Source organism: Nelumbo nucifera, chromosome 4 (genome assembly GCF_055504915.1).
Source record: "Nelumbo nucifera cultivar China Antique chromosome 4, China Antique-T2T, whole genome shotgun sequence".
Lineage (NCBI taxonomy): Eukaryota > Viridiplantae > Streptophyta > Magnoliopsida > Proteales > Nelumbonaceae > Nelumbo > Nelumbo nucifera.
In genome coordinates, this window is record NC_142652.1 from 58,648,516 (window position 1) to 58,674,799 (window position 26,284).

Consider the following 26,284-nt stretch of genomic DNA (forward strand, 5'->3'; position numbering starts at 1 on the left):
GTACCAGCCGTTGGTGCTTGTGATCCCAATCAGAAGGAGAAGGCGAGAAGAGGGGCAGAGGAGAAGAGGGCCGTCAAAAAGAGCCGCTCATTCATAAGATGCTTCAGACATACATATACCTGTGCACCAGAACCAACGCTCGAGTCTCTGAGAAGAGGGGCATAGGAGAAGGCGAGAAGGCGTCTTCCCCTCCCCCCTCTCTCTCTCTTTCTCTCTCTTTTCGATTTCTGTTCATTTATGATTCTATCCATCTATCTTACAGTAGTTATTGACGATACCATTGATCCATTTTATACTAATCTTCTCCAGAGTGGGATATTCAAGTGTGAGAAAAAAGCTTCTCTTTCGTAGCGCTTTTGAGGAAGTACTAATAGAACATGGCTTCGAGTTTCGACGAGTGGGAGAAGGATCCATTCTTCTCCGCCGAAAAGGAAGTTCATGAATGAAACGCTGCGTCTCAGTGAAGCGGCAAGCGTAGCTAGCCGCTACGGCTCGAACAGGGATCCTTCCTGGATCCTAACAGTGTGAACCATGCCGCCACCATCGAAGAAATGGTGACCGGCGACGGGCTCGAACAGGGGATCGGCGTCATTACGAACGTAGACGTTGAATGCAATCGAGGAACAGGACAGGCGGACCACGACTTCTTTTGATCAGATCCATGGTTTCGATTTCATTGGGACTCGGGAGAGGGTGCCTTTTGTTGCAGGAAGGGTAAAATAGGTATTTGAAAGGATAAAATAGGTCAAGCACCAGGAAAATTATTAACGTATAAAAGGGTAACATAGGTATTTGAAAAGATTTGATGATGGGTTTAATGTTTTCCGTCATGAGTATCGACGAAAGGAAGGTTTTTGTCAAATTTTTTAAAAATAATGAAAAGTTTTTGTTTAACTAAAATATAGAGGAGGTTTTTATTATTGTCAGAAAGTTCAGGGGAGGTTTTTCAATTTTACCCCAATACATGTGTGCTCACTTTTTTTAGAATGCGAGTTTCAAAGAGTCGCCTTTTGAGAAACCCGTTTAGGCCTCAGATATACCAGGCTCAACTCAACGTCTCAACCGCTGAAGGGAATCGAGTTTGCAGGTTGTAAGACTCACAAATCACCGCCTTCCTCTTTGTTATTCTCTCGCTTGTCCTCTCTGTTTACCCTTCGTCGGGCTGGTGACGCCATGCATGGGACCTCCGGAAATGCTTGGTAGTTTCAACCATTTCCGGTGAGCTTTTCAATCTTCACTGGCTGAGAATACATTTCTGGCGACTTGGTGGTTCGTATCTACAGGTTCTGCCGATCTAATGGTGTATGAGTGGTTGCCTTGCCTATACCTACCTGGTAGTGTGTTTGAGAGCCATGGTTGGTAAGAAACAGTTGGATATGTGGATTTATTGAAGACATTGCTGAAATCTTGTTAGCCCTTTTCCGTCCAAATAGCAGTGATTGAATTATTTCCCCGGACTGACCGTGCAATTGATAGCATCATTCACTTGCAGACTTACTAAATCTACTTGTAGCTTGGTGAGGATTTGAGCATTAGAAAAAAAAAAAAAAATGGAGGGGACACCACTAATGCCACCAAATCAAGTGCCCGGAAACCCCACTTTAGATGGGAATCCTTCACCACCACCACCTCCAGGAACCGACATGACTGGCATCTGCTTCAGGGATCAGCTATGGTTGAACTCGTATCCTCTCGATCGGAATCTTATCTTTGATTATTTTGCTTTGTCGCCTTTCTATGATTGGAGCTGCAACAATGAACAACTCAGAATGCGATCTATACACCCACTTGATATCTCTCATCTGTCGTAAGATTTTTAAATCCTTTCTATGCCCTCAATTTTATTTTCTATATCTTCGTTTGTTACCAAACTGAGCATTTTGGTTACCTAGGGTTTATAATTTCCATAGTTTTTTCATTTGCTGAATTATTCCACTTTTGCATTACTGAACGTACTTCCTAAATAGTTCTCTTTGTAGTCTACTCTGATCTATTTGGTTTTAAACTAGTCACATTTTAATTAAGCTGGACAACTAGGGTAGTTCCCTAGGTTCCATAACCATATTTCCTTAATAATTATCCATAATTTTCATGAGAAAAATATAAAATTCATGTTAAAATATAGAAAATCAACATATTCATGGGAAGAAAAAGAAGAAAGAAAAGATAATTAAGAAAATATAGGGGTTGGACATCTATTTTTGTTATAGGAAAAGAAGAAGAAGTTATAATAAAATGCATTTATCAAAAAAAGTTATAAGAAAATGCATTTATCAAAAAAAAGTTATAAGAAACTGCATGCCTCTTGTGGACTACATGAACTTTTAATTTTCATTTGTGAACTCCCACAAAACTTTCTCTGTTTTCAGTAACCAACATATCACAACCTTTGGATCTCCTTCAATTACAAGCTTTTCCACCCTCATTCCATAGCCTTTTGCACCCCCCCCCCCCCCCCTATTGCCATCAGTTATCAGTCTTGAGAACATTGCACAAATCTTTCCTTCCTCGTTCCTTAAAAACTCTCCTATTCCTAAGAGTCTTGGGTTGCAGAATCTGCTGTCATCAAAATTTTATTTTATTTTATTTAATAAAACTTGGTTTTGGATAAGTGCAACTCTTTGCTACCCTTTGCTTTCTAGACAAGGATCCCATGTCCCACCACTTCTCCCCAATTTCTCATCACATCATCTACTGAAAAGTCTGAAAATGCCTTCATTGTTTTTATCCAATGTGTCACCTTCACCATTATATTTTCAATGATAACTTCCTTACTCTTCTTATCCTTGAAAACATGGTCCTTCCTTTCATCCCAACTGTCAAAATCAAAGTTGCCCTTGTACATATCTACATTACCCTCCCCTCTCTCTTCTTTTTATCCATCTAAAAGCATTTGGAAATTGCTTGTCCAAACTAACAAGGGTAGTCCATCTATAACCAAAATGGGAAAAAAACCATTCCCTAATACAACAGACAAATTGACACGAGATTAGTAAATGATAAATAGTCTCACCACTAAACTCACACATGACACACCAATTTGAAGATAAACACTAGCAAGGTTCAAACCTTTGATACGATGTGCCTCGTATTGGGCATATTGTATTATATTGGCAGGTCATTGATACACCTTTTTTTAAGGATTTTCAAAAAACTGATGTTTTGAGGGGTTAGATAACAATAATTTTTTTGATAGATTTAAATAACAATAATTTAAGCCCCCTATAACTATCAGAAACTAAAAAATAAAAAAGATGGGTTTTAAGCCACTTGAAACACCTGATATGCATGTTCACTTGCATCAGGTGTATCAATACTTCGAACCTCGAACACCAGTTAGTTCTTATTTTTGGCAGCTGACATAAGTATTTATGTTTCCATGAAACATTTCCCTATGATTTTGAGAACATTGGTTGACACTCAAATGATTCTTAAAGGACACTTTTTTTTTTCTTTTATCAATAACTAAACTTTCATTAATTAAAAAGAATAATTAATTACAAAGAAGGGGAGATAAACTATCTTAACTCCCCCAACAGAGGCTAGAGCCCCCGAAAAGAAAAGAACCAGAATTACAAATGAGCCTAGAATATAGATTCCCTAATCACCCCTTGTATAATGTTTTCCTTTTGTTTATCTGACATAAATTAATGGCTAATATACATGCTGAATGCTATTTTTCCTATAGAATGCCACTACATAACGAAAATAAAAATTTTAAACCTTTCTTTTATAGTACAACGCTAGAGTTAGTGTATGGGTCATATTAATACAATAAGCTTTTCTTTAAACATATCCCCAAATCCATGTTTTTCATCTTGCCAAGTGAGACTCCTATACACAAGTTGGATTCCAGTTCCTATTTCTATGTCCAGGCAGTATTAATGTTAGTGATTGAGATGCATAATAGCAGAAGAGGATGAAAGATGATCATCTGGTGATGTGCATGCAAAGGAATTAGGTCTAGAGAGGCTAATTATTGAAGGTGATTCCAAAATAGTTGTGGATTGGTTAAAGAAAAGGGAAGGAGTTTGATGGCACCTAAGGAATGATCTTGGGAGGTTCAAAAGGCTCTCCAGGGATATGTTGATTCAAATTAATTGGATTTGTAGATTGGCCATGTGAACCGAATTGAGAACAAGAGAGAGAGCAGATTTAGGGTGTCAAGAATAGTGGACCTCCACCCCAAAGAGCCCCTTTTATATTAAAAGGTATGAAAGATATGTATAGTTACAAGAATGCCCTTATAGGGCTGAAAGATAAAAAGAACAAATAAAATAATAATACTATACAACAAGGGCTATACTAATAATATACATCAAGATATATCTTCACACTCCCCCTCAAACTAATGCGTAGACATCAACATCAGTTTGCCCATAAGAACGAGGTGTTGACTCTTAGTCATGGCCTTGGTGAGGATGTCGGCAATCTGCATGTGAGAGGCTACATGAGGAAGAGATATAGAGCCAACAAAGAAAAGGTCTCTTATAAAGTTACAGTCCACCTCGATATGTTTAGTCCTCTCATGGAAGACAGGATTAGATGCAATCTTGATAGCACTTGTGTTGTCGGCATATGGAGGGATAGGAGTAGGAAGTTGAGTACCAAGATCCATGAAGACGGACTTCAACCAAACAATCTCACTACAGGCAGAAGACATGTCTCTATACTCAGCTTCAGTAGAAAACATAGAGATAGTTTTCCATTTCTTACACTTCCAAGAGATGAGAGAGTCACCCATGAAGATGCACCACCCAGAAATGGATTAGCGAGTGTCAGGACAACCAGCCCAATCTGCATCAACATAAACTCTCAACTGTATGGGTGATGAGGAAGAGAAAAGCAGTCCCTGAGAAGTTGTCTCTAACATAACGGATGATGCGGTGAACAACAATCACATGAGGTTGACGAGGGGTAGAAACAAGTTGACTAACGACCTGAACAACATGTGAAATATCAGGCCCAGTCATGGTTAGATAGATCGGAGAGACAACAAGTTGACGGTACAAAGTAGCATTAGGAAGAATTAGGCCTTCAGATTTAGACAACTTGACATTCAGCTCTAGAGGGGTATCAACGTGCTCTCATCAGTAATTCTAGCTACTTTGACGAGATCAGAGGCATATTTTTGCTAACAAAAGAAATACCCTCGACTACTACGATGGACTTCCAAACCCAAGAAATAAGTAAGAGGGCCTAGGTCCTTCATGTGAAAGGAGTTATGAAGTAAGGACTTCAACTCACACATGCCATCATGATCATCCACAGTTAAAAGCACGTCATCAACATACAACAGTAAGAATAATGATACCTTGGGGTCTTCTCTTAACAAAGAGAGAGTAATCAGAGGAACTCTAACAATACCCAGCTGCAACAACAACGTCTCGAAAGCGCTCATACCAAGTCCTGGTGCCTGCTTCAGGCCATATAGGGATTTCTTTAGGCGATAGACATGTGAAGAATCACTGCAATATCTAGGTGGAGGCTTCATGTAGAATGTCTCCTTTAGTTGACCATGAAGAAAGGCATTCTTCACGTCTAATTGGTAGATAGTCTAGGAATGAATAGCAGATACGGCTAGAAGAGCCCGAACTGTGGTGATCTTACCAACTAGTGCAAAAGTTTCTTCATAATCAATCCCATATTCCTGACTGTATCCTTGGGCAACTAACCGGGCCTTATATCAATCAAGGGAACCATTTGATTTTATTTTGATCATATAGACCCAACGATTTCCAACAATAGAAGCATCTAGAGGAGCAAGCACAAGATTCCAAGCGATAAGAGCTAGGAATATCTGTGGAAGAAAGTACAACTGAAAAGGAGCTATGGCTTGAAGGAAAACCATAGCGATCAGGAGGTCGAGAAATACGAGTAGAACGACGAAGTGGAATAGCAGAACTACCATCTGAAATAGGAGGATCTTGGGGCGAAATGTCACTTACAGGAGGTTCAATAGGAGGATGCTCTAGACTGGGTGGAAGGGGGGTTGTAGGTGCAGGATTTGGGACACGTGGCCGCTTGTGAGTGAAGACGAGAAAATCTCTCTCAGTAGAGGAAGTAGGAGTGTTATCTAAATCAAAGTCCTGCAAAGCAGAGATAGAAGGAGCAGACAATGTAGCAACTCCAATAAAGAAGGAAATATGTTCAAGAAACACAACATTCCGTGAAATCCGAATATGACGGTTAGCAGGGTCATAACACAAGAATCCTTTGTGGTCAGGACTATATTCCACAAAGGCACACAGAGCAGACTGAGCAGTTAATTTAGAACGTTCAAAAACAGGAAGATGTACAAAACAAAGACAACTGAAAACTGGAGAAATCTAGGGGATGACCAAAAAGTTTTTGGAAGGGAGAAGTATTGCCGAGAACAGAAGAAGGAAGATAGTTGATCAAATACACAGTTGTATTGGCTGCTTCTACCCAAAACGAAGTTGGAGCGTGGGATTCCTGTAGTAATGTCCGCACAACACTGAGGATATGTCAATTCTTCCGTTTAGCTACACCATTCGGTTGTGGAGTGTCTGGACAACTACGTTGAGATTGAATTCCTTAACTCCTTAAGTAGGCCTAGAAGTCTCTGCCTCTATATTCTCCCCCTGAATCTGAACAGAGGATACTCACATTACACATGAAGCGAGTTTGCACCATAGTATGGAATAATTTAAATGTCGCAAAGATCTCTGATTTGTGTCGTAGAAAATAAATCCAAGTGTATTTGGTACAATCATCTATAAACAATACAAAGTATTTGTATCCCAATCATAAAGTAATAGAAGTAGACCAAACGTCACTATGTATTATCTCAAAAGGTTTAGTGGCATGCTCAGAAGTGTGAAGAAAAGGTAAAACATGACTTTTTCTCAAATAACAAGCAATGCAAAAAACATCAAAAGAATGAAGATGAGGAATTTTATTCTTAATTAAACCAGAATCAAACAAAAAACTTCAATATTTGAGAATATGGATGACCTAATTGTTTATGCCATAAATCCCAAACATTATTTCTATAACTCAACAGAGCATCAGACATAGAAGAACTAAGAAAAGCCGAGGATGCTTCTGATTGAGACTTCTCGAACTCCAAAAATAACAGACGGCCCAACCTACGTCCCTTCTCTTTCACATTTCCAGTGTACCGGTCCTGTATCAAGCAACCATCATGAGAAAAGGTGAGAACATTTCCTTCATCAACAAGTTGACCAACAAAAATCAGATTAGTAGTAAGGTTGGGTACTAAGAGGGTTTTTGAGAGAGGGAAGGATCTAGTGGGTGGAAGTTTAAGGAATAAGTCTTTACTACCAATAATGCCTAACTTGTCACCATTGGCAGTAACAATGTGTTTATGGTGATTCTCAGTAGATGGATTTGGTTGATGGAGGTAGGCTCCTATCATGTGATTGGTGGCACCTGAATCTATAATCCAAGCATGTGAAGGGGAAGAACAATATGCAAAGAACTTACCAAACAAGCCAATAGCAGAGAAAGCAGAGGAAATAGTATAGGATACCAATTTCCGAACCTTTTCTTCATCCATAGATCCAGTTGAATCACTTTTCACTAAAGAATCACCCTTGGTGGACACAGTGTTAGTTGCCTGTCCCTTTGTTACCTGATAGGCCTGGGGTTGAATCTTTTCCTGAGAACCCTTAGCTGGTCGGATTGAACAATCTAGAATTATGTGACCATGTTGCTTGCAATAGGTGCACACATTTTTCTTCTTATAGTGAGAGGCAATATGTCCAAAACCCTTACACTCATAACATTGGGTTTTGGAGAAGTCCTTGGAGGTTGACTTCTTACCTCCATGAGCAATAAAAGCTATTTCAGCCCCAATTTCAGTCATCTTTCCATCAAATCCAGTTGTAGTGAGAAGCCTAGTCTCTTCCCTCAGTAGCTCCCCTAAAATGTAATCCAGATCTGGAAGTGTTCCCCTACTCAAAATAATGGACCTGATTATCTCATATCTAGGTCTAAGCCTCATAAAAAATTGAGTTACCTTCTTCTTCTCAAAGTGTTTTTGGAGATATTTCACACATTCTGCTGAGTCCGAGGGATCAATATGGACGATTTCGTATTCAGCCCACAAATCAAGAAAACTTAAATAATATTCTTGTATCCTTCTATCTCCTTGATTGTAGGCAAATATCTTTGGTTTTATTTGATGCTGTATAGATATATTGGATTGTTGATAAACTTTCTCCAGATATGAATACATTTTATAGGCTGTTGTCATTCTTCTCATAGGTACAAAAATATGATCATCAATAGAACTAAGAATCTAAGAAACAAGCTTGCCGTTATCCAGTTTCCATTGTTGTAAGGCTTTGACCTCGGTCTCAGTTGGTTTAGTGGCAGTCCCATTCAGGTGTCCTTCCAAACCTTTCCCGTAAACATAAAAATCAAAATGGAATTTCCACATCCCATAATTTTGTCCATTCATCTTCACAGGAATAATATCCCCTCTGTCTGAAGCCATTATAACATAAAACAACAAAGAGAGGGTTCGACAATAGTCCAAAAAACTAGTCTGAATTAAAAAACTGACCAAAGCAAGCAAGATAAACAGTAATCAAATCCAAGAGAGTCAAAAACTGAGAAAAGAAACCCCTTACTATCACTAGAGATTGTCCAAGATCCAGCAATAGGAGAAAACTGGATACACAGTCTAGAAAAGGAAAGTTTGGACACAACCGCCCAGAAGAGATGTATAGATCTCTCTCAAAACTTCACAGATCTCAATGAGAAATTCAGAATATGCTGAGGAGGGCTAGGCGACACTTCCTTTCAAATCTTTCTGCAAACTGATGTAAAACGAGAGAGATCTAATGAAATCTCTCTTACTAGATGCGCAGAATACAGAGAAATGGTTCCTGGAAAGATCAAAACAGTCCAGAACCAATCAGCAATGATAATAGTTCTCAACTGATCAAGAAAAAAAGAAGTGGATCAGAGAGCAACCTGCTCTGATACCATGTGAATCGAACTGAGGACAAGAGAGAGAGAGCGAGCAGATTTAGGGTGTCAAGAATAGTCAACCCCCACCCCAAAGAGCCCCTTTTATATTAAAAGATATGTACAGTTACAATAATGCCCTTATAGGGCTGAAAGATAAAAAGAACAAATAAAATAATAAGAATACTGTACAACAAGGGCTATACTAATAATATACATCAAGATATATCTTCACAGGCCAATGGTTTGGTGGATAGTTTAGCCAAACAAGGGGTACATAGACACTCTATGTTTTGGGCTCAATTGTAATTTTGAGGGTTGGACAGTTGGCGTCTATATGTAACCTTCACAGCTACTTGTGTGCCTCATTAATTAATTTAATGAAATCTTCTTCTGAGTATTGATAAAAAAATGTGTGCAAAAATATCAGCAATTAGAGAAGGTAAAATTCAAAATTTTTGTCAAACCTTAGAGGAAGTAAGAAAGCCAGGATTATTTGGAGCTGTGTTCCTTTCGCAGTATGTTGGTCTATTTGGAGGGAGAGAAATAAAGAGTTTTCAAGAACAGGACAAACAACATAGAATGCATAGTACCTACAGTGTCCAATCTGATATCAGGGTGGATTCTCAGTCTCCCAGATTTTGATCAAGTCTCCAAAGCTGATTTATTGGAAAATTTCTGGAATACCCTTGACTTACAGCCTTGTAATGTAGAAGCCTTTTCAGTTTAATGCTTTGAGCATGTACTAGAAGTATGTACTTGATGTATTTGGTGTGTCATCTAGACAACCAAGGGTGTTAGGATGTAACCTTTTCTTTTAATGAATTCTTATTGATTCTTCAAAAAAAAAAATCTCACAGATACTTAAGAAGGTGACTGAAACAGAGAATGTGCAGCAATCCAATACAAACTACAAGTCTGAAATACTCCCTTAACAGCCTAGTAGAGAAATAAAAAATAGTAGAAGTAATTGGGATAAGTCTTAAACCCTAGAACTGAACTGTTTTCAGTAGAGAACCTAGAACCAGCCTAGAGAAAACCAAAAAAGACTCAGCCCCTCCTTCCAAAAGAACCCAATCACTTCCTACAAGTTGTCGATCTCAAAAATGAACTATTCTCTACTCAGAAACCACTAAGCGCCAGTACCAATTCAAGATATAGCTCCTAAACCTTAATCTGATCCAAAGAACTCTGATTCTTCCTGCTTATTGTTGATCTCCAAGATTGCAGATCTTGGGCAGCAAAAATTTCTCCAACAAACCTCCAAGAATCAGGCAAAACAGACAGAAATATCCAGCCTTAGTATATCCTCATGTAGCCGGCTGGAACAAGCCTACATGGGAACCCTAGCAGGCCCTAAACCTTGTTCTGATACCAAGATGGCTGGTTCTGTTCACAGTCGCCCAGTATTCTGGTGCAGTTTCAACAAGAAAACCAGAAGAAAGAAGAGAGGAAGAGAAGAGAAAGGGAGCAGATCTAATATGTTTCTGCCACCCAGATTTATTATTTATATGTTTCTATCATTAAAGAACTACAATGACATCTATGCCCTTGCCGCCCAAATCATTACTTAACAGGCAATAACAACAGCTAAAAAAGGTCCAGCAAGGCCCATAAAGACTAATAACAATGCCCAAAAGAATTAATATGGCAGCAACCACACTAATTTACTGGACTGTTTCACCACGGCCTCTATTAGACAAGGTCCATTGCTATTTGCAGGTTAGACCCTTCTAATCAGAGACCCTAAGGTACTGTGAGAGAGTCTTCCATTTTATCATCCAATGAAATATTCTAAGAGCATTAGTGATCAAGTAGATAGCCCCATTTTAGGGTGCATCTCTATTCACCAAATTCACACATTTCCACACTATTGATGGAAGGCCTTTAGAGATAGTTTCATAAACATATTCCCTATCCTTGCTCTTATAGTTTTATGAGGGAACTTATCAATCAAAACCCAAGTCTAGGGTTAACCTTATTGACTACCATTAACTTTCATAAAGTTAGATCTCTAATTGGTCCAATGGGAAAAATGTAATGTGAGGATCTCTCCTAGGGTGGGATCCAGGAGAGTCATATGATTGTCAAAATTATATGGGGATGATGTGCATCTATCTACCCATGACACAAAGGAGAGTCATATGATTGTCTTAACATGGCCAAATTGCTTATGGCCCCATGTGGCAAATTAAATAATTCAGCAAGTTCAACAATTGAATCCGCATAGCAAATTATAAAACTAAATGGGCTCAATCCAATTAACATTTTAACATAATGAGCCCAAAACAAAAATTATGTCATAGCCATTTATGAATTATGACTTGCATTCGGCCCATATGTTGGGCCCAATTGCACAATGCAATTCAGCCCAAAACGTGGACAGCATAGGATGAGCCAATTATGCTACTTCAATTAAGTTGGGCCTCAAATTGGGCCTGATTTTCCTGAGGTTTCAGCACCTCAAACCCCTTACAGAAGATATGGAGAATCACATGATTATGTGATTCTAATGGCTGCAACAAATTGTCACTATGACAATTTGAATCTGCCATCCATATTAGGTGCAAACCTAGCCTTAATTTGGAGTTTGTTGTGTTGTAACTTCATGTAAATCATGAAGTGTGATCTAAAATGTCTAACATGCACAAACCGCAATAAATTAACAAAGGTGGCATTTGGCAAGTCTTTCGGCAAGCCTGAAAGACTGAAAATCGGTCTTTTTCTGTTTGGTAACCAAAAGCTGGAAAGATGAGAAGACGCATGCGTGGAAAGACCCAAAAACACCGAATTTCAAGAAACTTCAAATGAAGCTTTCTGGTCTTTCTGTGTGATAGATTGCAACACATTTTTAAAAGGCTGGTAGATCAAGCTGCTTACCAAACGGTCTTTGTCTTTAAAGATAAGATCCCAAAAGCTCAATATGTCTTTTGGCCACCTGGGCTTCTGGAAGATCTTTCTAAAAAGACTTGCCAAATGGAGCCAAAATAAAACACACATCCACAACTACAAATAGCCATGGCCAAATAGGCTATGGTGCTCCTTCCATGTGCCACTTCAAGATCTCCATCTTGTACACATCAAACCTTTGATCTCCTTCATGTTTTTCCTCTTGCAAGCTTCAGCTCCAAGGTCTTCCAATAAAAAAAATAAAATAAAACATAATTCTAATGCTTACAAGGGAAAACTAAAGGAAAAAGAATAAATTACAAAATATGGGAAACTGGCTATCATCCTTTCTGTCCATAAACAAATATTCATAACTCAATGATAGAGATAGAAATCATTCTAGCAGTTAAACTTTGATCATATCATCATGATCACAAGATAATTAAGCAATTAGGAACTCTAATTGGTTTAGATCACACACCCCTCGAGTGTGCAACATTCACACTCTCAAAACAATTAAACTAGTGAAATCACCCAAATTGAATCGCAGGAAAAATTAAATTTTGGGCATCCAAACAATTTACCCAGCATGGTTTGATTACCTAAATCAAACCATGTTCTGATACCACTGAAAGATGATCATTGTATGCAAAAAATCCCAACAATTAGAAGGTAAAATTCAAAATGTTTATTAAACTCTAGTGCTAAAATCACATAAAAGAACAAATTTTTCTCTTGGATTGTTTGGGTCTCTTGAACCATGCAAGGCCAAATCTTTGGATATGGGATGAGTATAGTACCTGATCTTTAATGTCCACAAGTGCAGAAATTGAAGTGGTAGTTCACACCTAAGCTTTGATGCTCCCAAGAAAGACTGAAATAGGTTGAAAATGGTGCAACTTTTACTCTCTAGTGGATGCTCATAATGTCTGGTTGAATGGGGTTCCAAAACCGTAGACATGGGCAAATTCAGCTATTTAGGGAGAAAGAATGCACACTTCAATCCCCTCTTATTGATGTCCTTTTATAGGCATGGAAAGGCTGCAAAGAGTCCCATCCTAATCCATATAAGTTTTCTAACATAATTTGGATAATCTAAGAGACAACATTGCTCTCTTAATTCAGCCCAAATACTAGAACCTTTTCTAGTTAAGTATCCTAGTCAAATCTTGTAACCATCTTTGACTTTCTTGTTGGTAGTTTGACTATGCCTCTTTAACCAGTTTGTATGGCATGGGACCCACTACTAATGAGTGAACCAACCATTAAAGCAATTCACCCATGTGGCCAATTTGTCCATATCTATTATGGGCTTTAGTTAATCAGCCTAATAAGTGGACACTTACATACTTGGGACCTTACCATCCTAAAGGCCCAAGTTCAATTCATTTAGCCCATTATGTGATTATTAAGTTAAATCAGCCCAGAAAATAACTTACAATTAATCTCTTTGCCAATAATACTCAACACCACATATGGGGAAGGACTTTTTCCCTCTTACTCTATATGACATGGTGTCCAACCTCCACCTCTAATGGATTTTATGGAAGATTTGTGTAACCTTACCATCGGTAGATTCAGGTATCTATCATAGGAAGTTGTATAGAGCATTCTTGAATACCCCAACATACCCAAGTATTTGACGCCAAAAGGACGTCACTGGTTGATATATCAAAGATAGACAAGTCTGATACTTAGCTTGATACCAATATCAAATCTAGAGATTAAATGCAACAACCAATTGTTCCACCTATCACAAAGTCCAGAAGGATATTGGGTTTGGTCCAGTTCAATGTTTCTTATGAACACGCATTTTCACACCTTAGGTCACAACCTAAGCATCTAAGACCCACTACTCCGCTACTTGGGTAGTGTGAAAATGACAACCTTGTCAGGATAAATTCCTCAAGTTTATCAACTAGTTCTAAACATTTAAGTCCATATTGCAATAATTATGTGGCTTCATATACATAATACTAATGTGACCTAAGGGGTAATTTAATGGAACAAACCCATGACACATGAAATGAATGATCTTTTATTCACAAAAAGTTCATTATTCCAGTCAAAAATGAACTTTCGTTATTCCAGTTTTTGAGAAACCAAATGACTAAGAAGATCAGCCACATATGTCACCCATTTCTTTGACCAAATATAATGTCTATTCTGTTATACAGGAAAATGACAGGTACTGAGTATATGCTGAATGAGGTTATGGAGCCCCATCTCTTTGTAATACGGAAGCAGAAGAGAGATAGTCCTGAGAAAGTCACACCCATGCTCACTTACTATATTTTAGATGGTTCCATTTACCAAGCACCACAGCTTTGCAATGTGTTTGCATCTCGAATTGTAAGTAATTTTTTCTTCAGCCTGAATCTGCTACTAGTTTATATGATTGATAAAAAAATAATCTGTTTGGATATGGGCGTTTATAAGTGTACCTGTGATGAGTTACCACTCACCTCGGAAGCCCCTTCGAGGGTGGCTTAACCTCCTGAAACAGAAGATGAAGGGGAAGAAGAGGAGGGAAGGTAGGAAGAGGCTGGACTCAGAGAGAGAAAACAAAGGGATATTCATTCTCACCTTTTATTATATGATTATGGCCTTATATAGCTGGCCTACAGGTGTTTATCATAGAGGGAATATCCTCTAATTGCAGGGTAACTAACTCTGGAAGATATCATGGAGGGAATATCCTCTGGCTGCAGAGTAACCAACTCTGAGTGTAACTAACTCTGGGGCTCTGTCGCGTGTCCTTTCTGTCTCCTTGTGAACTGCTGATGGGTGGTGGTCTGCTCCACTCCCATAGTTGGGTTCGGGGGGAGTGTTTGGGTCCCAACAATTCCTCCCTCCTTAGCATTGACCTTGCCCTCAAAGTCTAGGTTTGGAAACCTCTCGTTCAGCCTTAGATAAGGTTCCCAAGTGGCATCTTCTAGAGGCAGCCCGACCCATTCTACCTTGGCTTCTGGCACAACCTGCCCACCTCGTCGAACCCAACGGAAATCCACAATTCTGATAGGCTCTGTGTAAATGTCCCCTTTCTCAGTGAACTGGGGTAAGTTGGATGAGATAGGAGTATGATTTCCCACAGCTTTCTTGAGAAGTGAGATGTGAAACACCGGATGAAGCTTTGAGGTAGTAGGGAGGTCCAATCTGTAAGCAACAAGGCCCACTCTCTCCAGCACCTTATAGGGCCCATAATACCTGGGAGCTAGCTTGTGCCAAGCCCGTCTTACCATTGAGACCTGGCGGTAAGGTTGGAGCTTAAGGTAGACAAAATCACCCACCTGAAACTCTATGGGCGGTGGTGAGAGTCATAGCGGACCTTCATTCGTTGTTGGGCTTTTGTCAAGTTGGTCTTAAGCAGTCTAAGGATCTCGTCTCTTGCTAGTAGGCGGGTCTCTACTTCTGCCACCTTGGACGACCCATATTCATAAGGTAATATGGGAGGGGGTTCTCTGCCATATAGAGCCTTGAAGGGTGTCATTCCTGCTGTCGACTGATAAGTCGAGTTGTACCAGTATTTTGCCCACGATAGCCAGTGGGCCCACTGTTTAGGCTTCTCCCCTATGAAGCATCTAAGGTAGGCTTCTAAGCATCGATTAAGAACTTCAGTCTGTCCATCAGTTTGCGGGTGATAACTTGTGGATGGGTGCAGTTGGGTTCCTTGCAATCGGAAGTATTCCTTCCAGAATGAACTCGGGAAGGCAGGGTCACGGTCTGAGACAATGGATCTTGGTGTTCCATGCAGTTTTGCGACGTCCCGTATGAAGATGTCGGCCACCATTTCTGCAGTGTAAGGGTGAGGCATTGCAGAGAAATGGTTGTACTTGGTGAGACGGTCAACCACTACCATGATAACCTCCTTCCCTGCAGAACGGGGAAGTCCCGTGATGAAGTCCATGGAAAGGTCTTCACACTTGCTCTGGAGTCTTGAGGGGTTGGAGAAGGCCCGCGGGAGATTGTGAGGAGTATTTCTGCTGTTGGCAGGTTTGGCATTCGGATACATAGTGCAACACATCCTTGTGCATTCCTACCCAATGGTAGTGGCTGCTGAGCCTCTTTAGGGTCCGTAGCACCCCTGAATGTCCCCCCAACGCGGAATCATGAAACAACCTTAGCAGTTCAGTTTTGTGGGCAGAATTTGGAACAACCACAAACCTGCCCCTAAAGAAAAGATCAGGTCCTACAATTTGGTAACCCGCAACCTGGGAAGGGTCACGTCTCCACTTATCCCTAATGTCCTGTAGCTGCAGATCAGACCTGGCTTCTTGCCGTATAGCTTCAAACAAGGGAAAACTGGGCTGAGAGCAGTTCAGTCGGGCTAGCTCTTCTACCCGTGATAAGGCATCAGCTACTCGGTTTGCGGGCCCAAGCTTATACTCTATGTGGTAGTCAAATCTCATCAGTTTACTAAGCCATTTTTGCTGCTCCAGGGTGTGCACCCTTTGTTCTGCTATGTACTTCAAACTTCGTTGGTCTGTCCTTATAATAAATTGGCGTCCCAATAGGTATGTACACCATTTCTGTACTGCCATTACCACATCCATCATTTCCTTGACATAAGTGGACTGATTTTGGTGAGTTGCTGAGAGAGCCTTGCTGAAATAAGCAATGGGCTGCCCTTTCTACATCAGGACGGCCCCTACCCCTACACCCGAGGCATCACACTCTATTTCAAAGGGCTGAGAGAAGTTCGAAAGAGTGAGAACTAGAGGACTAGAAACTTCTATCTTCAAGTCTTCAAAGGCCCGTTGGGCATCATCAGCCCAACCGAAAGATTCCTTCTTTAACAGACGCGTTAGAGGGGCGGCCATAAGCCCATACCCCTTAATGAAGTGCCTATAATAACCGGTAAGCCCAAGAAAACTTCTGAGAGCCTTTACAGTAGTGGGCTTGGGCCACTTTTGGATGGCATCTATCTTTTCTGGGTCTGCCATGACCCGCCTTGCTGCAACCACATGGCCTAAGTACTAAATCTGTCTTTGTCCAAAGGAACACTTTGTCATTTTGGCATGTAATTGGTGCTCCCTTAGAGTTGTGAGGGTAAGTTTCAGATGTTCCATATGGGTGTCCCAATCCCTGCTGTAAACCAGAATGCCATCGAAAAACACCAGAATAAATCGCCTTAGGAATGGCCTGAAGATGTCATTCATGAAGGCCTGAAAGGTGGAGGGGGTTGGTGAGTCCAAACGACATAACCAGAAACTCATAATGGCCGTCGTGGGTTCTAAAGGCTGTCTTGTGGATGTCAGTCTGGTGAACCCGGACCGCAGGTCTAGTTTGGAGAACACTTGTGCTTCCCCTAACTCGTCCAGCAGTTCATCAATGAGGGGTATCGGAAACTTGTCCTTCACTGCAATTTGATTCAGGGCCCGGTAATCTACGCAAAAACGCCAACTACCATCCTTCTTCACTAGGAGTACAGAGGATGAAAAAGGGCTGGTGTTGGTCTGTATATGCCCTTTGTCCAATAGCTCTTCTACTGCCTTCTCAATTTCCATCTTCTGGAAATAAGGGTATCTATATGGCCTCACATTGGCCGGTTTGGAATCTGGTAAGAGGGGTATCTGATGGTCATGAGCCCGGGGTGGAGGTAATTGGTTTGGTTCCTTGAATATGTCACCAAACTGATCGAGTATCGATCGTAAGGTCTCGTGTTGGGCTTCCGTGGGTTGGTTACAACCCTGATTGTTTAAAATTGGGACTGTGGGCTGAATGCCTAAGTGCATAAATAAGGGCTGTCCAGCATCCTTGGAGGCCCGTATCATGGAAGCTAAAGTATCACCTTGGGGACTAGGGGGCCGCACCCCTTGTAAATGACAAGTCTAACCATCCTAGTAAAAATCCATTGTCATTTTGGCCCAATCACAAAGTGTAGGACCTAGGCCACGTAACCAATGAACTCCCAAAATAATATCGGCCCCCGAGAATTATAATGGGTGGAGATCTACCACGAAATTATGGCCCTGTATGAGGATCTTTTCCTTCTTACATACACCATCACATAACATTTGACTCCCATTAGCCACATGGATCGAAAAGAGAGGAGTGGGTTGCATAGTCATACCTAGTTGCTTTGCCAAACGGCAAGTGATGAAATTCAGGGTAGAGCCACTATCAATCAAGATCATCACAGACCGGCCAACCAATCTTCCTTCTACTCGCATGGACTGAAGAGGGTTGAGGCCCATGAGAGCGTGTAAGGAGATCTCGGCTCCGACAGGTTCTGGTTCGTCTGATATCAGTTCACAGTCTTCTATGTGCTCTGGTTCTGTCCCTTCCGACTCTTCCTCTGTCTGAAGGAGAAGCACTCGCTGGACCCGACACTTATGGCTCGACCCAAACTTGTCACCACGGTTGTAACAGAGGCCCTTCTCGCGTCGGGCCTGCATCTCAGCCCATGAGAGGCGTTTGAAGGGCATAGTGGGCCTGGGCAAAATGGGCTTCTGAGAATCCCCAACTTGTTTCATGGGTTGCTGATCGGCCCGTTGGGTAACCCTCACATTTGGGTAGGACAGCTTGCTGCCATCCATGTACCCTGGTCGACATTCTCTCGAACTCGAGCTGGTAGTCTGCTACCGTCCCAGTCTGCTTTAACCGAGTGAGGAGTTTGTTGTAATCCACGAACGTCGTCGGCCCAAAACGGATGCACAGAGCTTTAGTGAACTCCGCCCAAGTTACCTGAGGATGGTTTTGACGATACCACTGGAGCCATAGAATCGCGTCTCCTTCTAGGTGAATGGAAGCGATGGAGACGCGCTGGTGTGCAGGAGTTTCGTGGTACTCGAAAAATCTTTTTGCTCTAAAGATCCAAGGAATGGTATCTCCACCGGAATAGTTGGGAAAGTTGATCTTAGTGACTTTTCCGGTGGGGTAATACCCAGTTCTTTGGCTGTTGGAAGCAGAGGCTTCCGCCCCTGCTGGGTGACTAGTCTCGCCAGATTGTTGTTGAGAGGCGATGCTAGAGACAACCACTTTGAGTTCTCCCTGAGTTCGTTCATCCATGGTAAAGGAACGTGTTTGCGGCATAGCTGGCCTGCGATCTGGATAACCTGGGCTCTGATACCAACTTGATGAGTTACCGCTCACCTCGGAAGTCCCTTCGAGGGTGGCTTAACATTCTGAAACAGAAGATGAAGGGGAAGAAGAGGAGGGAAGGTAGGAAGAGGCTGGACTCAGAGAGAGAAAACGAAGGGATATTCATTCACACCTTTTATTATATGATTATGGCCTTATATAGCTGGCCTACAGGTGTAATCATAGAGGGAATATCCTCTGATTGCAGGGTAACTAACTCTGGAAGATATCATGGAGGGAATATCCTCTGGCTACAGAGTAACCAACTCTGAGTGTAACTAACTCTGGGGCTCTGTCGCGTATCCTTTCTGTCTCCTTGTGAACTGCTGATGGGTGGTGGTCTGCTCCACTCCCATAGTTGGGTTCGGGGGGAGCGTTTGGGTCCCAACAACCTGCCACATGTCCCAACAACCGTCTTTGTACGCTCTTTCTGATTTGAAAAATGAGCCGATCTCGTCTTTCACCACCCTGTCCTCTTCCACTTCTGGGATTGGGTGGAACTTGGGTCTAAGAAGGGATTTGAGGGATTCAGACTTCGATTGTATTTCGAGCCTTCTTGCACTTCTTGATAACGTTGTCTTAGACCCCACTAGGGCGGATTCTAGAATTTGGACACCTAACCCCAATGGCATTTTCTCTTGTGCTTCGTTCTTCAAAGTCTTAAGTCGGTCCACCAGTCCTACCCTGTCCCCTTTTCCTGTTGGTGAGGTTTGGTGCAGAGCTATACCTCCTAGGGTTGGTAGTTTTTGTTGGGAAGCCTATCTGGAAAGAATCAACACTGGTGATCTACTCCAAAAGAAGAGACCCAATACTTGCTTGTCACCTCAGTGGTGTGTTCTGTGTAAAGCAGATGGGGAGACTGGTTTTCACCTAATGGTGTCGTGCCACTTCGCGAGGTCATTATGGGATTGGGCTTTCTCCTTATTTGGGTGCAGCTGGAATCCCCCATCAGACATGCAGGGCCTTTTCGCCCCCTCCTTCAGGTGGCAATTAAAAAGGGGAAGGACAATGTGGAGAGGGCTAAGGGCTGCAGTATGTTGGACACTGTGGGAAGAAAGGAACTCCAGGATATTCTCAGAAACTCAGAGAGGGACAGCAGATTTGAGGGCTATCATACAATTTAGGGCGGTACAGTGGCTGAAATCTCTGGAAATATTCACATATTACATTGTGGATGACATGTTGAGGAAGTGGGGTGAAATTGCAAGTTGCACGCAGATCAAGTCAGTAATGAGTGTGGCTTGGACCCCCCCACCTAGTGGATTCTTGAAATTAAACTTTGATGGATGCAGTAGGGGAAACCCGGGACAATCAGGGATCGGGGGTGTTTTTAGAGATGAAAATGGGGTCATCTCTGCTATGTTCTCAGGCCCAATTGGAGTGGGTGACTCCCTTAGAGCTGAGATATGTGCAGTTATGGAAGGAGCCCAGAAAGCTAAGGAATTGAACATCAAGAAACTTATAATTGAAGGGGATTCAGAGGTGGTGATAGGGTGGCTGACCAAAGAACAAAATGATCTTTGGAAGTATAACAATGAGAAGAGGAAATTCAAATGGCTGGTGCGGGAGATGGAAATTAAGACATGCTGGATTAAGAGATCAGCTAATTCCTTAGCTGACGGTTTAGCAAAACAAGGGGCAGAAAGGGATTCCTTGTTTTGGGCTAAGTTGTAATGTTAGTGTCCTTGTATCTTTGTATTTTCTTCTTTCCTTTCTTGAAGTTCTTTGTGACTGAGATATGTGCAGTTATGGAAGGAGCCCGGAAAGCTAAGGAATTGAACATCAAGAAACTTATAATTGAAGGGGATTCAGAGGTGGTGATAGGGTGGCTGACCAAAGAACAAAATGATCTTTGGAAGTATTACAATGAGAAGAGGAAATTCAAATGGCTGGTGCGGGAGATGGAAATTAAGACATGTTGGATTAAGAGATCAGCTAATTCCCTAGCTAACGGTTTAGCAAAACAAGGGGCAGAAAGGGATTCCTTGTTTTGGGCTAAGTTGTAATGTTAGTGTCCTTGTATCTTTGTATTTTCTTCTTTCCTTTCTTGAAGTTCTTTGTGACTCTTGGAAGATAAGTGTGTTTGTCTTCTACTTGTAAATTTTCTACTGATGAATTAATGAAAGTGTTATTGATCAAAAAAAAAAAAAGTAGACTTTGTTAACTTCTAGTAACATGTGTTTAAAGGACATTATGATCTGCCTTATTTTTCCTTTTCCTTTCTGTCATCTAAGTACTGGATATTGATGATGTTTCTGTTATATAAAGCTACACAACTATCATTATCATTTTTTGCATATTAGGTTCTTATTTGATTTAATAGAATCATCCGATATGATAATTATTGCTTTGGGAATAAGTTTTTCATAGACAATAGGAAAAAGGTATGCAGGCTATAGAACTTGGACTATGGGGGTTTCTGCCAACTGCAATGTTGTTCCTGAATTAGGCGGTCTATCCAATAAAGAACCATTTACGTTCTATCCAATAAAGAGCCATTTAGATAACCACTTGTATTATTTTACTGACCTCATAAGCTCTATACTAAACTATTTATTTCCTCTATACATGGTGGATCTTATCTGACTGCTTTTCTAAAACAAATAGATTTATTTCTAAATCAAATATATTTTGAAATTCCATCTTGTAATTTTCCTTGGATAAAAAATATCAAGGTCAAATTTTCTCAATTGAGCCAATTGTTAAACAAACATGCATTTTAAATATGTTGGGATCTCTATTTTCATCTTGTTCACTTATCCATGTGGCAGGGACGGGCTCTTTATCATATTTTGAAGGCTTTCACAACTGCTGCCTCAAAGTTGGAGAAAATTGGATATGGTATCTGAATGCTAAAGTTTTACACTTTTTCTAGTTCAGTGGGGTGTATGCCACCCCTCAGATCAATCTCCAAGGGGAATGCTAAAGTTTAATCCTTTTGATTGCTCATTCTCACCGAGTAATAGGCATGGGTATACATAGTAAATGTAGGCCATATACTATGAGCTGTCATTGGCATAAGCCATTCTTTCTTCACTCATTCTCTTCCATTTATTTTTTGTTTCCTTTTCTGTTTTGCAGGTTTGGTTTGGCATAGGTTCAGTTACAGGTTGGGCGTTTCTCCGAGTGCCAAACCAACCCAGCCCATTTGCTAACTCTATTTATTATCAATATCGTTATTCTAGTTATACAAAATAGAATATTATAATGTCATATTTCTATTTTGTTTTCTCAATTCTTATATGTAAGAATGTTGTAAGTGGATAGATTATTTAACTTTCTTTTTAATGACTGATGGTGGATTTGCTCACTTGTGAAACATCATGTCAGGCCATATTTGTATGTGATGCATATAGGATTGCTTTTAGATTGTACATGCATCTTATAGATCAATAAATGATATCAATTTATTTTTTCTGATACACCTTGTGTATCTTTTTACTTTTAACCCTTTCAAATGGTAATTTTATATTGCTTGAAATGCAGTTGACACAAAAAATGAAAGTACAGTTGTAGAACCAAAGGCTGCAAAGGAGACAATTGACTATAAGGATGTCAAAAGAATAGACCACATTCTTGCATCACTACAGCGAAAGGTATCGTGAATTTGCTATCTATTACATTGAATTCCTATATTGTAAAGATCATTTATACAACACAAAAAAAAAAAGAGGATATTATGAAATTGATGACTACTTGAACATCATTCCAGGAAGACCTGTTATCTTTTATCACATTTTAGTAATTTATTCTGTCAGATCCTACCCTGAAAATGGATTCCTGTTACAATCTTAACGTACTAACGAAGCTTAGATTCATTTTCCATTAGATGCGTGAACCGTGAAGGGCTTGTTACCATGGATAGCCATCAAGTCAGGCCATGTTAGTTTTAAGGTTTATCTAAACATTTCCAGATAACGCCTCAAGAAAAAGAAAATATGACCTTACATGATATGGTAAAGATATGGCATAGACATTGGTATGGATGCAGAATTTGCATTAAAAATATCTGATATGGATATCACATTATTTTTTTTTTTTATCAATAACATCAACTTCATTAAATTAAGAGAAGAGAGGGAAAAGAATACAAAGGGAGATAAAATAACTTAGCTCCCCAAAAACAGAAAACACAGGGAATGCAAAGAAAATTAAACACTAGCCCAAAATACAGCCTCCCTATTCACGTCTTGCTTGGCCAACCCATCCGCAAATGAGTTTGCACTCCTCTTCACCCAGCTGTACTGAATCTCAATGTCCCTACCCAGCCATAAGAATTGTTTTTTCTCATTGTTAAAGTTCCACAAACCACTGTCCTTTGTCTTCAACCAATTAACCACCACCTTCGAGTCACCTTCCAGAATCAAATGGCTAATATTTAAATCTTTTGCTCTTCGAATCCCTTCAAGCGTTGCAAGGATCTCAGCCCTAAGAGATCACCTTCTCCAATAGGGCCAGAGAATAAAGCAGTAACAATCCCTTCCTCATTCCTGAAGACTCCTCCAATCCCAGAGGGCCCTGGATTCCTTACACTGCTGCCATCAAAATTCAGCTTTATAAAGCCCGAGGGGGGAGGGGACCAAAACGGACAAAGAGTTCTCTTGCATCTAGCAGTGAAAGCAATCTCTTTCCAATTTCTTAGCAAGTCATCCATAGGACAATCTGAAAACAACTCCAAAGATTTTAGCCAGTGGACCGCTCTTATAAGGATTCGATCTAACAAATTTTCCAAAGTTTTTTCTTTGTTGGAAAATATGCGTGAGTTTCTTTCTTCCCACAAAGACCAGCAAACCGCTGCCCTAATACACCTCCACATAGTCTTCCCTCGCTTCTTAGGCCAACTGAAAAAAGGAGAAAACAAACCTTGGACAGTCTCCGGAGGATACCAAGAACACCCAAAACGGAAGAAAACCCACTCTCAAACAGATTTAGCAACCTTACAAGAGACCATGAGAACACCCAAAATGGGAGCAAACCCACTCTCAAACAGATTTAGCAACCTTACAAGAGACCATGAGGTGGTAGCCAGATTCCCCATCAGCTTTACAAAGAGCACATCTATTAGGAAGTAGACAATAGTTGGGTCTCTTTCTTTGGAGTAAAAAGTGTTGATTCTTTCCAGGAAAATTTCCCAACAAAAAAACCCCACCCGAGGAGGAATAGGTTTGCTCCAAATTTCCTTAACTGGAAAGGACAACCCTAGGGGGGTAGGAGGCTGAGCTAAGGTTTCAAAGAAAGAAGCACAAGAAAAGGTACCAGAGCTAGAAAGGGTCCAAAATCTGGTGTCTTTCTTAGCAGGGTTTAGGAAGACACTCTCAAGGGAGGCTAGCAGAGCTACCAGGCTATCCAAGTCCGTATCCCTAATTGCCCTATGCAGGCCAAGGTTCCAACCAAAGCCCGAAGTGGAAGCTGAAGGGACTAAGAAAGAAGAAATTGGTTCATTTTTCAAGTCTGAAAGAGCATACAAGGAAGGATTAGGGTCTGATTATCAGTGCCTGACTTTGAAGAACTAGGGTCTGATTAGCATATAACTAATGTGATGAAGTATTTCATGCATATGATTATTTCTTGGTAGCTCCTCTATACTTTCATTTTGAGAATTGGATAATCAAATGAAACAGAATTTAATTTGCACGTCTTGGGGAGTAGATGCTTGCAATTTTCTGACTCTTGAAAAGTATTGGTTATTATTTTGTGTTGTTGATTTTGTCTCTGATTGGTTAAAATCCAAATTAATTATTCAGTCACTTGTGGTTGTAGAACATAATCTATAGTTGTCACATGCAAGCACATTGAACGGTTTGTTAAGACTCATTCTTTATTGGCAAGATTAAGTTATTTTCCCCCATTTAGATGCTCTACAGAATTTGTCATTCTGTAAAATTTTACTGAAAAAGTACATTCATTCAATTGTGCAGCTCCCACCTACCCCTCCGCCACCAGCATTTCCAGAAGGCTATGCTCCCTCAGTAGCACCTGAAACAGAGAAAGGCCCTGAAACACAGCAAGAGCCACAACTTCCTCCTCTTGACCCTATTATTGATCAAGGCCCTTCTAAAAGGATGAAATTTTAGGACATGGAAGCCAAGAGAACAGTAGTTGAGAGATGACGCCAACTGGGTGGCAAAAGTAAAACTAATCCTAGTAATAAATGTGTTGTATGCCTTTTTCCTGAAAATGTGTTGTATGCTTTCATAATTTTAAAGTATCGTCATTGTAATGGTTTACAGAATTGTGCAATTTTACTCTTTTCAACTTTAAAAGTGGGGGAATGGCAATTCATATGTCCAGTACTACTTGAGAAGCGGGGTTTATAGTGCGTCTATAACATTGATTCGACTCCCTTTCGATGCATTGCAATTTGTCCATTAATTCCAACGTATTATGGAAAAGGGCACTTAACAGCTTCCGGCTTGAGCAGTTTCAACTTTTGAATATTGAAAATTGTTGATTCGGAGAGTGGATTTCAAGATAATGCTCCTGTATTCACAACCCCGCGTCAGTTTCTAGCGCAAAGCCAAGTCCAAATATCCTTATTTCTAGGGAATTTCTTGTGTACGGTTTTAGAGAATTGTTTAGTGAATATTCAAGGAAAATAAATTTTTTATGGACTACATAAAATTGAGAAAGAAAACGAGTATCTTGGTCAATGGGAACCAAAATCTCATTTGCCAATTTTTCTTCTTTTCAAAATCCAAAAAATGAACGGGCCTTTAGTCTCAAAAGCTACTTATATATGCCTTCTAATCTGGTCTTACATAACATGTCAATAGAAAATATTAGATTTTCTCTTAATCTCAATTTTACCACCATTGAGAACTGTCAATAATGTCGTCTTCCGGAAATGACCAATGCCGCTCTTATCGCACTACAAATCTCTCTCTTCTTTCTTCTTATTCTTCTCTGTTCTGTGACCCCCGCCCCCCCCCACCCCCAAAAAAAAAAAAAAAACGGGAAGATGAATAAAAGAAATGTGGAGCATTCAGTTCTGATTAATTTTTGCAAGTAACACACTAATCAAGGTAAGAGAGAAAGTTTATAAAGTGGATTTATAAAAAGGAAATGGGTATATCCAAGGTTCAAAATATTGATAGAGTCTGATACGCTGATAGGGGTGTATCGGACTGTATCAAGACTCGCTTCCCTTTTTTTAACCTGGTTCAGATGGGTTGGTTTAAGGCCCCGTCTACCCCCTGAACTGGGTTAGACCCTGAAACACCCCTGTAGGGGCGTATTGGGAAGCCCACAATACGATACGTCCCAATGCATATCAAAATTTTGAACCTTGGGTATATTTAATTTGGTTTTATGAAAACCAAGGAAACTTGGCATTGATGTTGAAAAGAAATTC

General features: G+C 40.5%; 1 protein-coding gene across 1 annotated transcript; it reads left to right on the forward strand.

Annotated features, from left to right (window-relative positions):
- Positions 1-994: 994 nt before the first annotated feature.
- MED6 (RNA polymerase transcriptional regulation mediator-like protein) lies at positions 995-25,223 on the forward strand. The gene is made up of 5 exons (XM_088903568.1): positions 995-1,807; positions 14,028-14,202; positions 21,705-21,774; positions 22,420-22,529; positions 24,852-25,223. The coding sequence occupies exons 1-5, from the start codon at positions 1,551-1,553 to the stop codon at positions 25,005-25,007; spliced, it is 768 nt and encodes a 255-aa protein (XP_088759694.1). The 5' UTR covers positions 995-1,550; the 3' UTR covers positions 25,008-25,223.
- Positions 25,224-26,284: the final 1,061 nt, after the last annotated feature.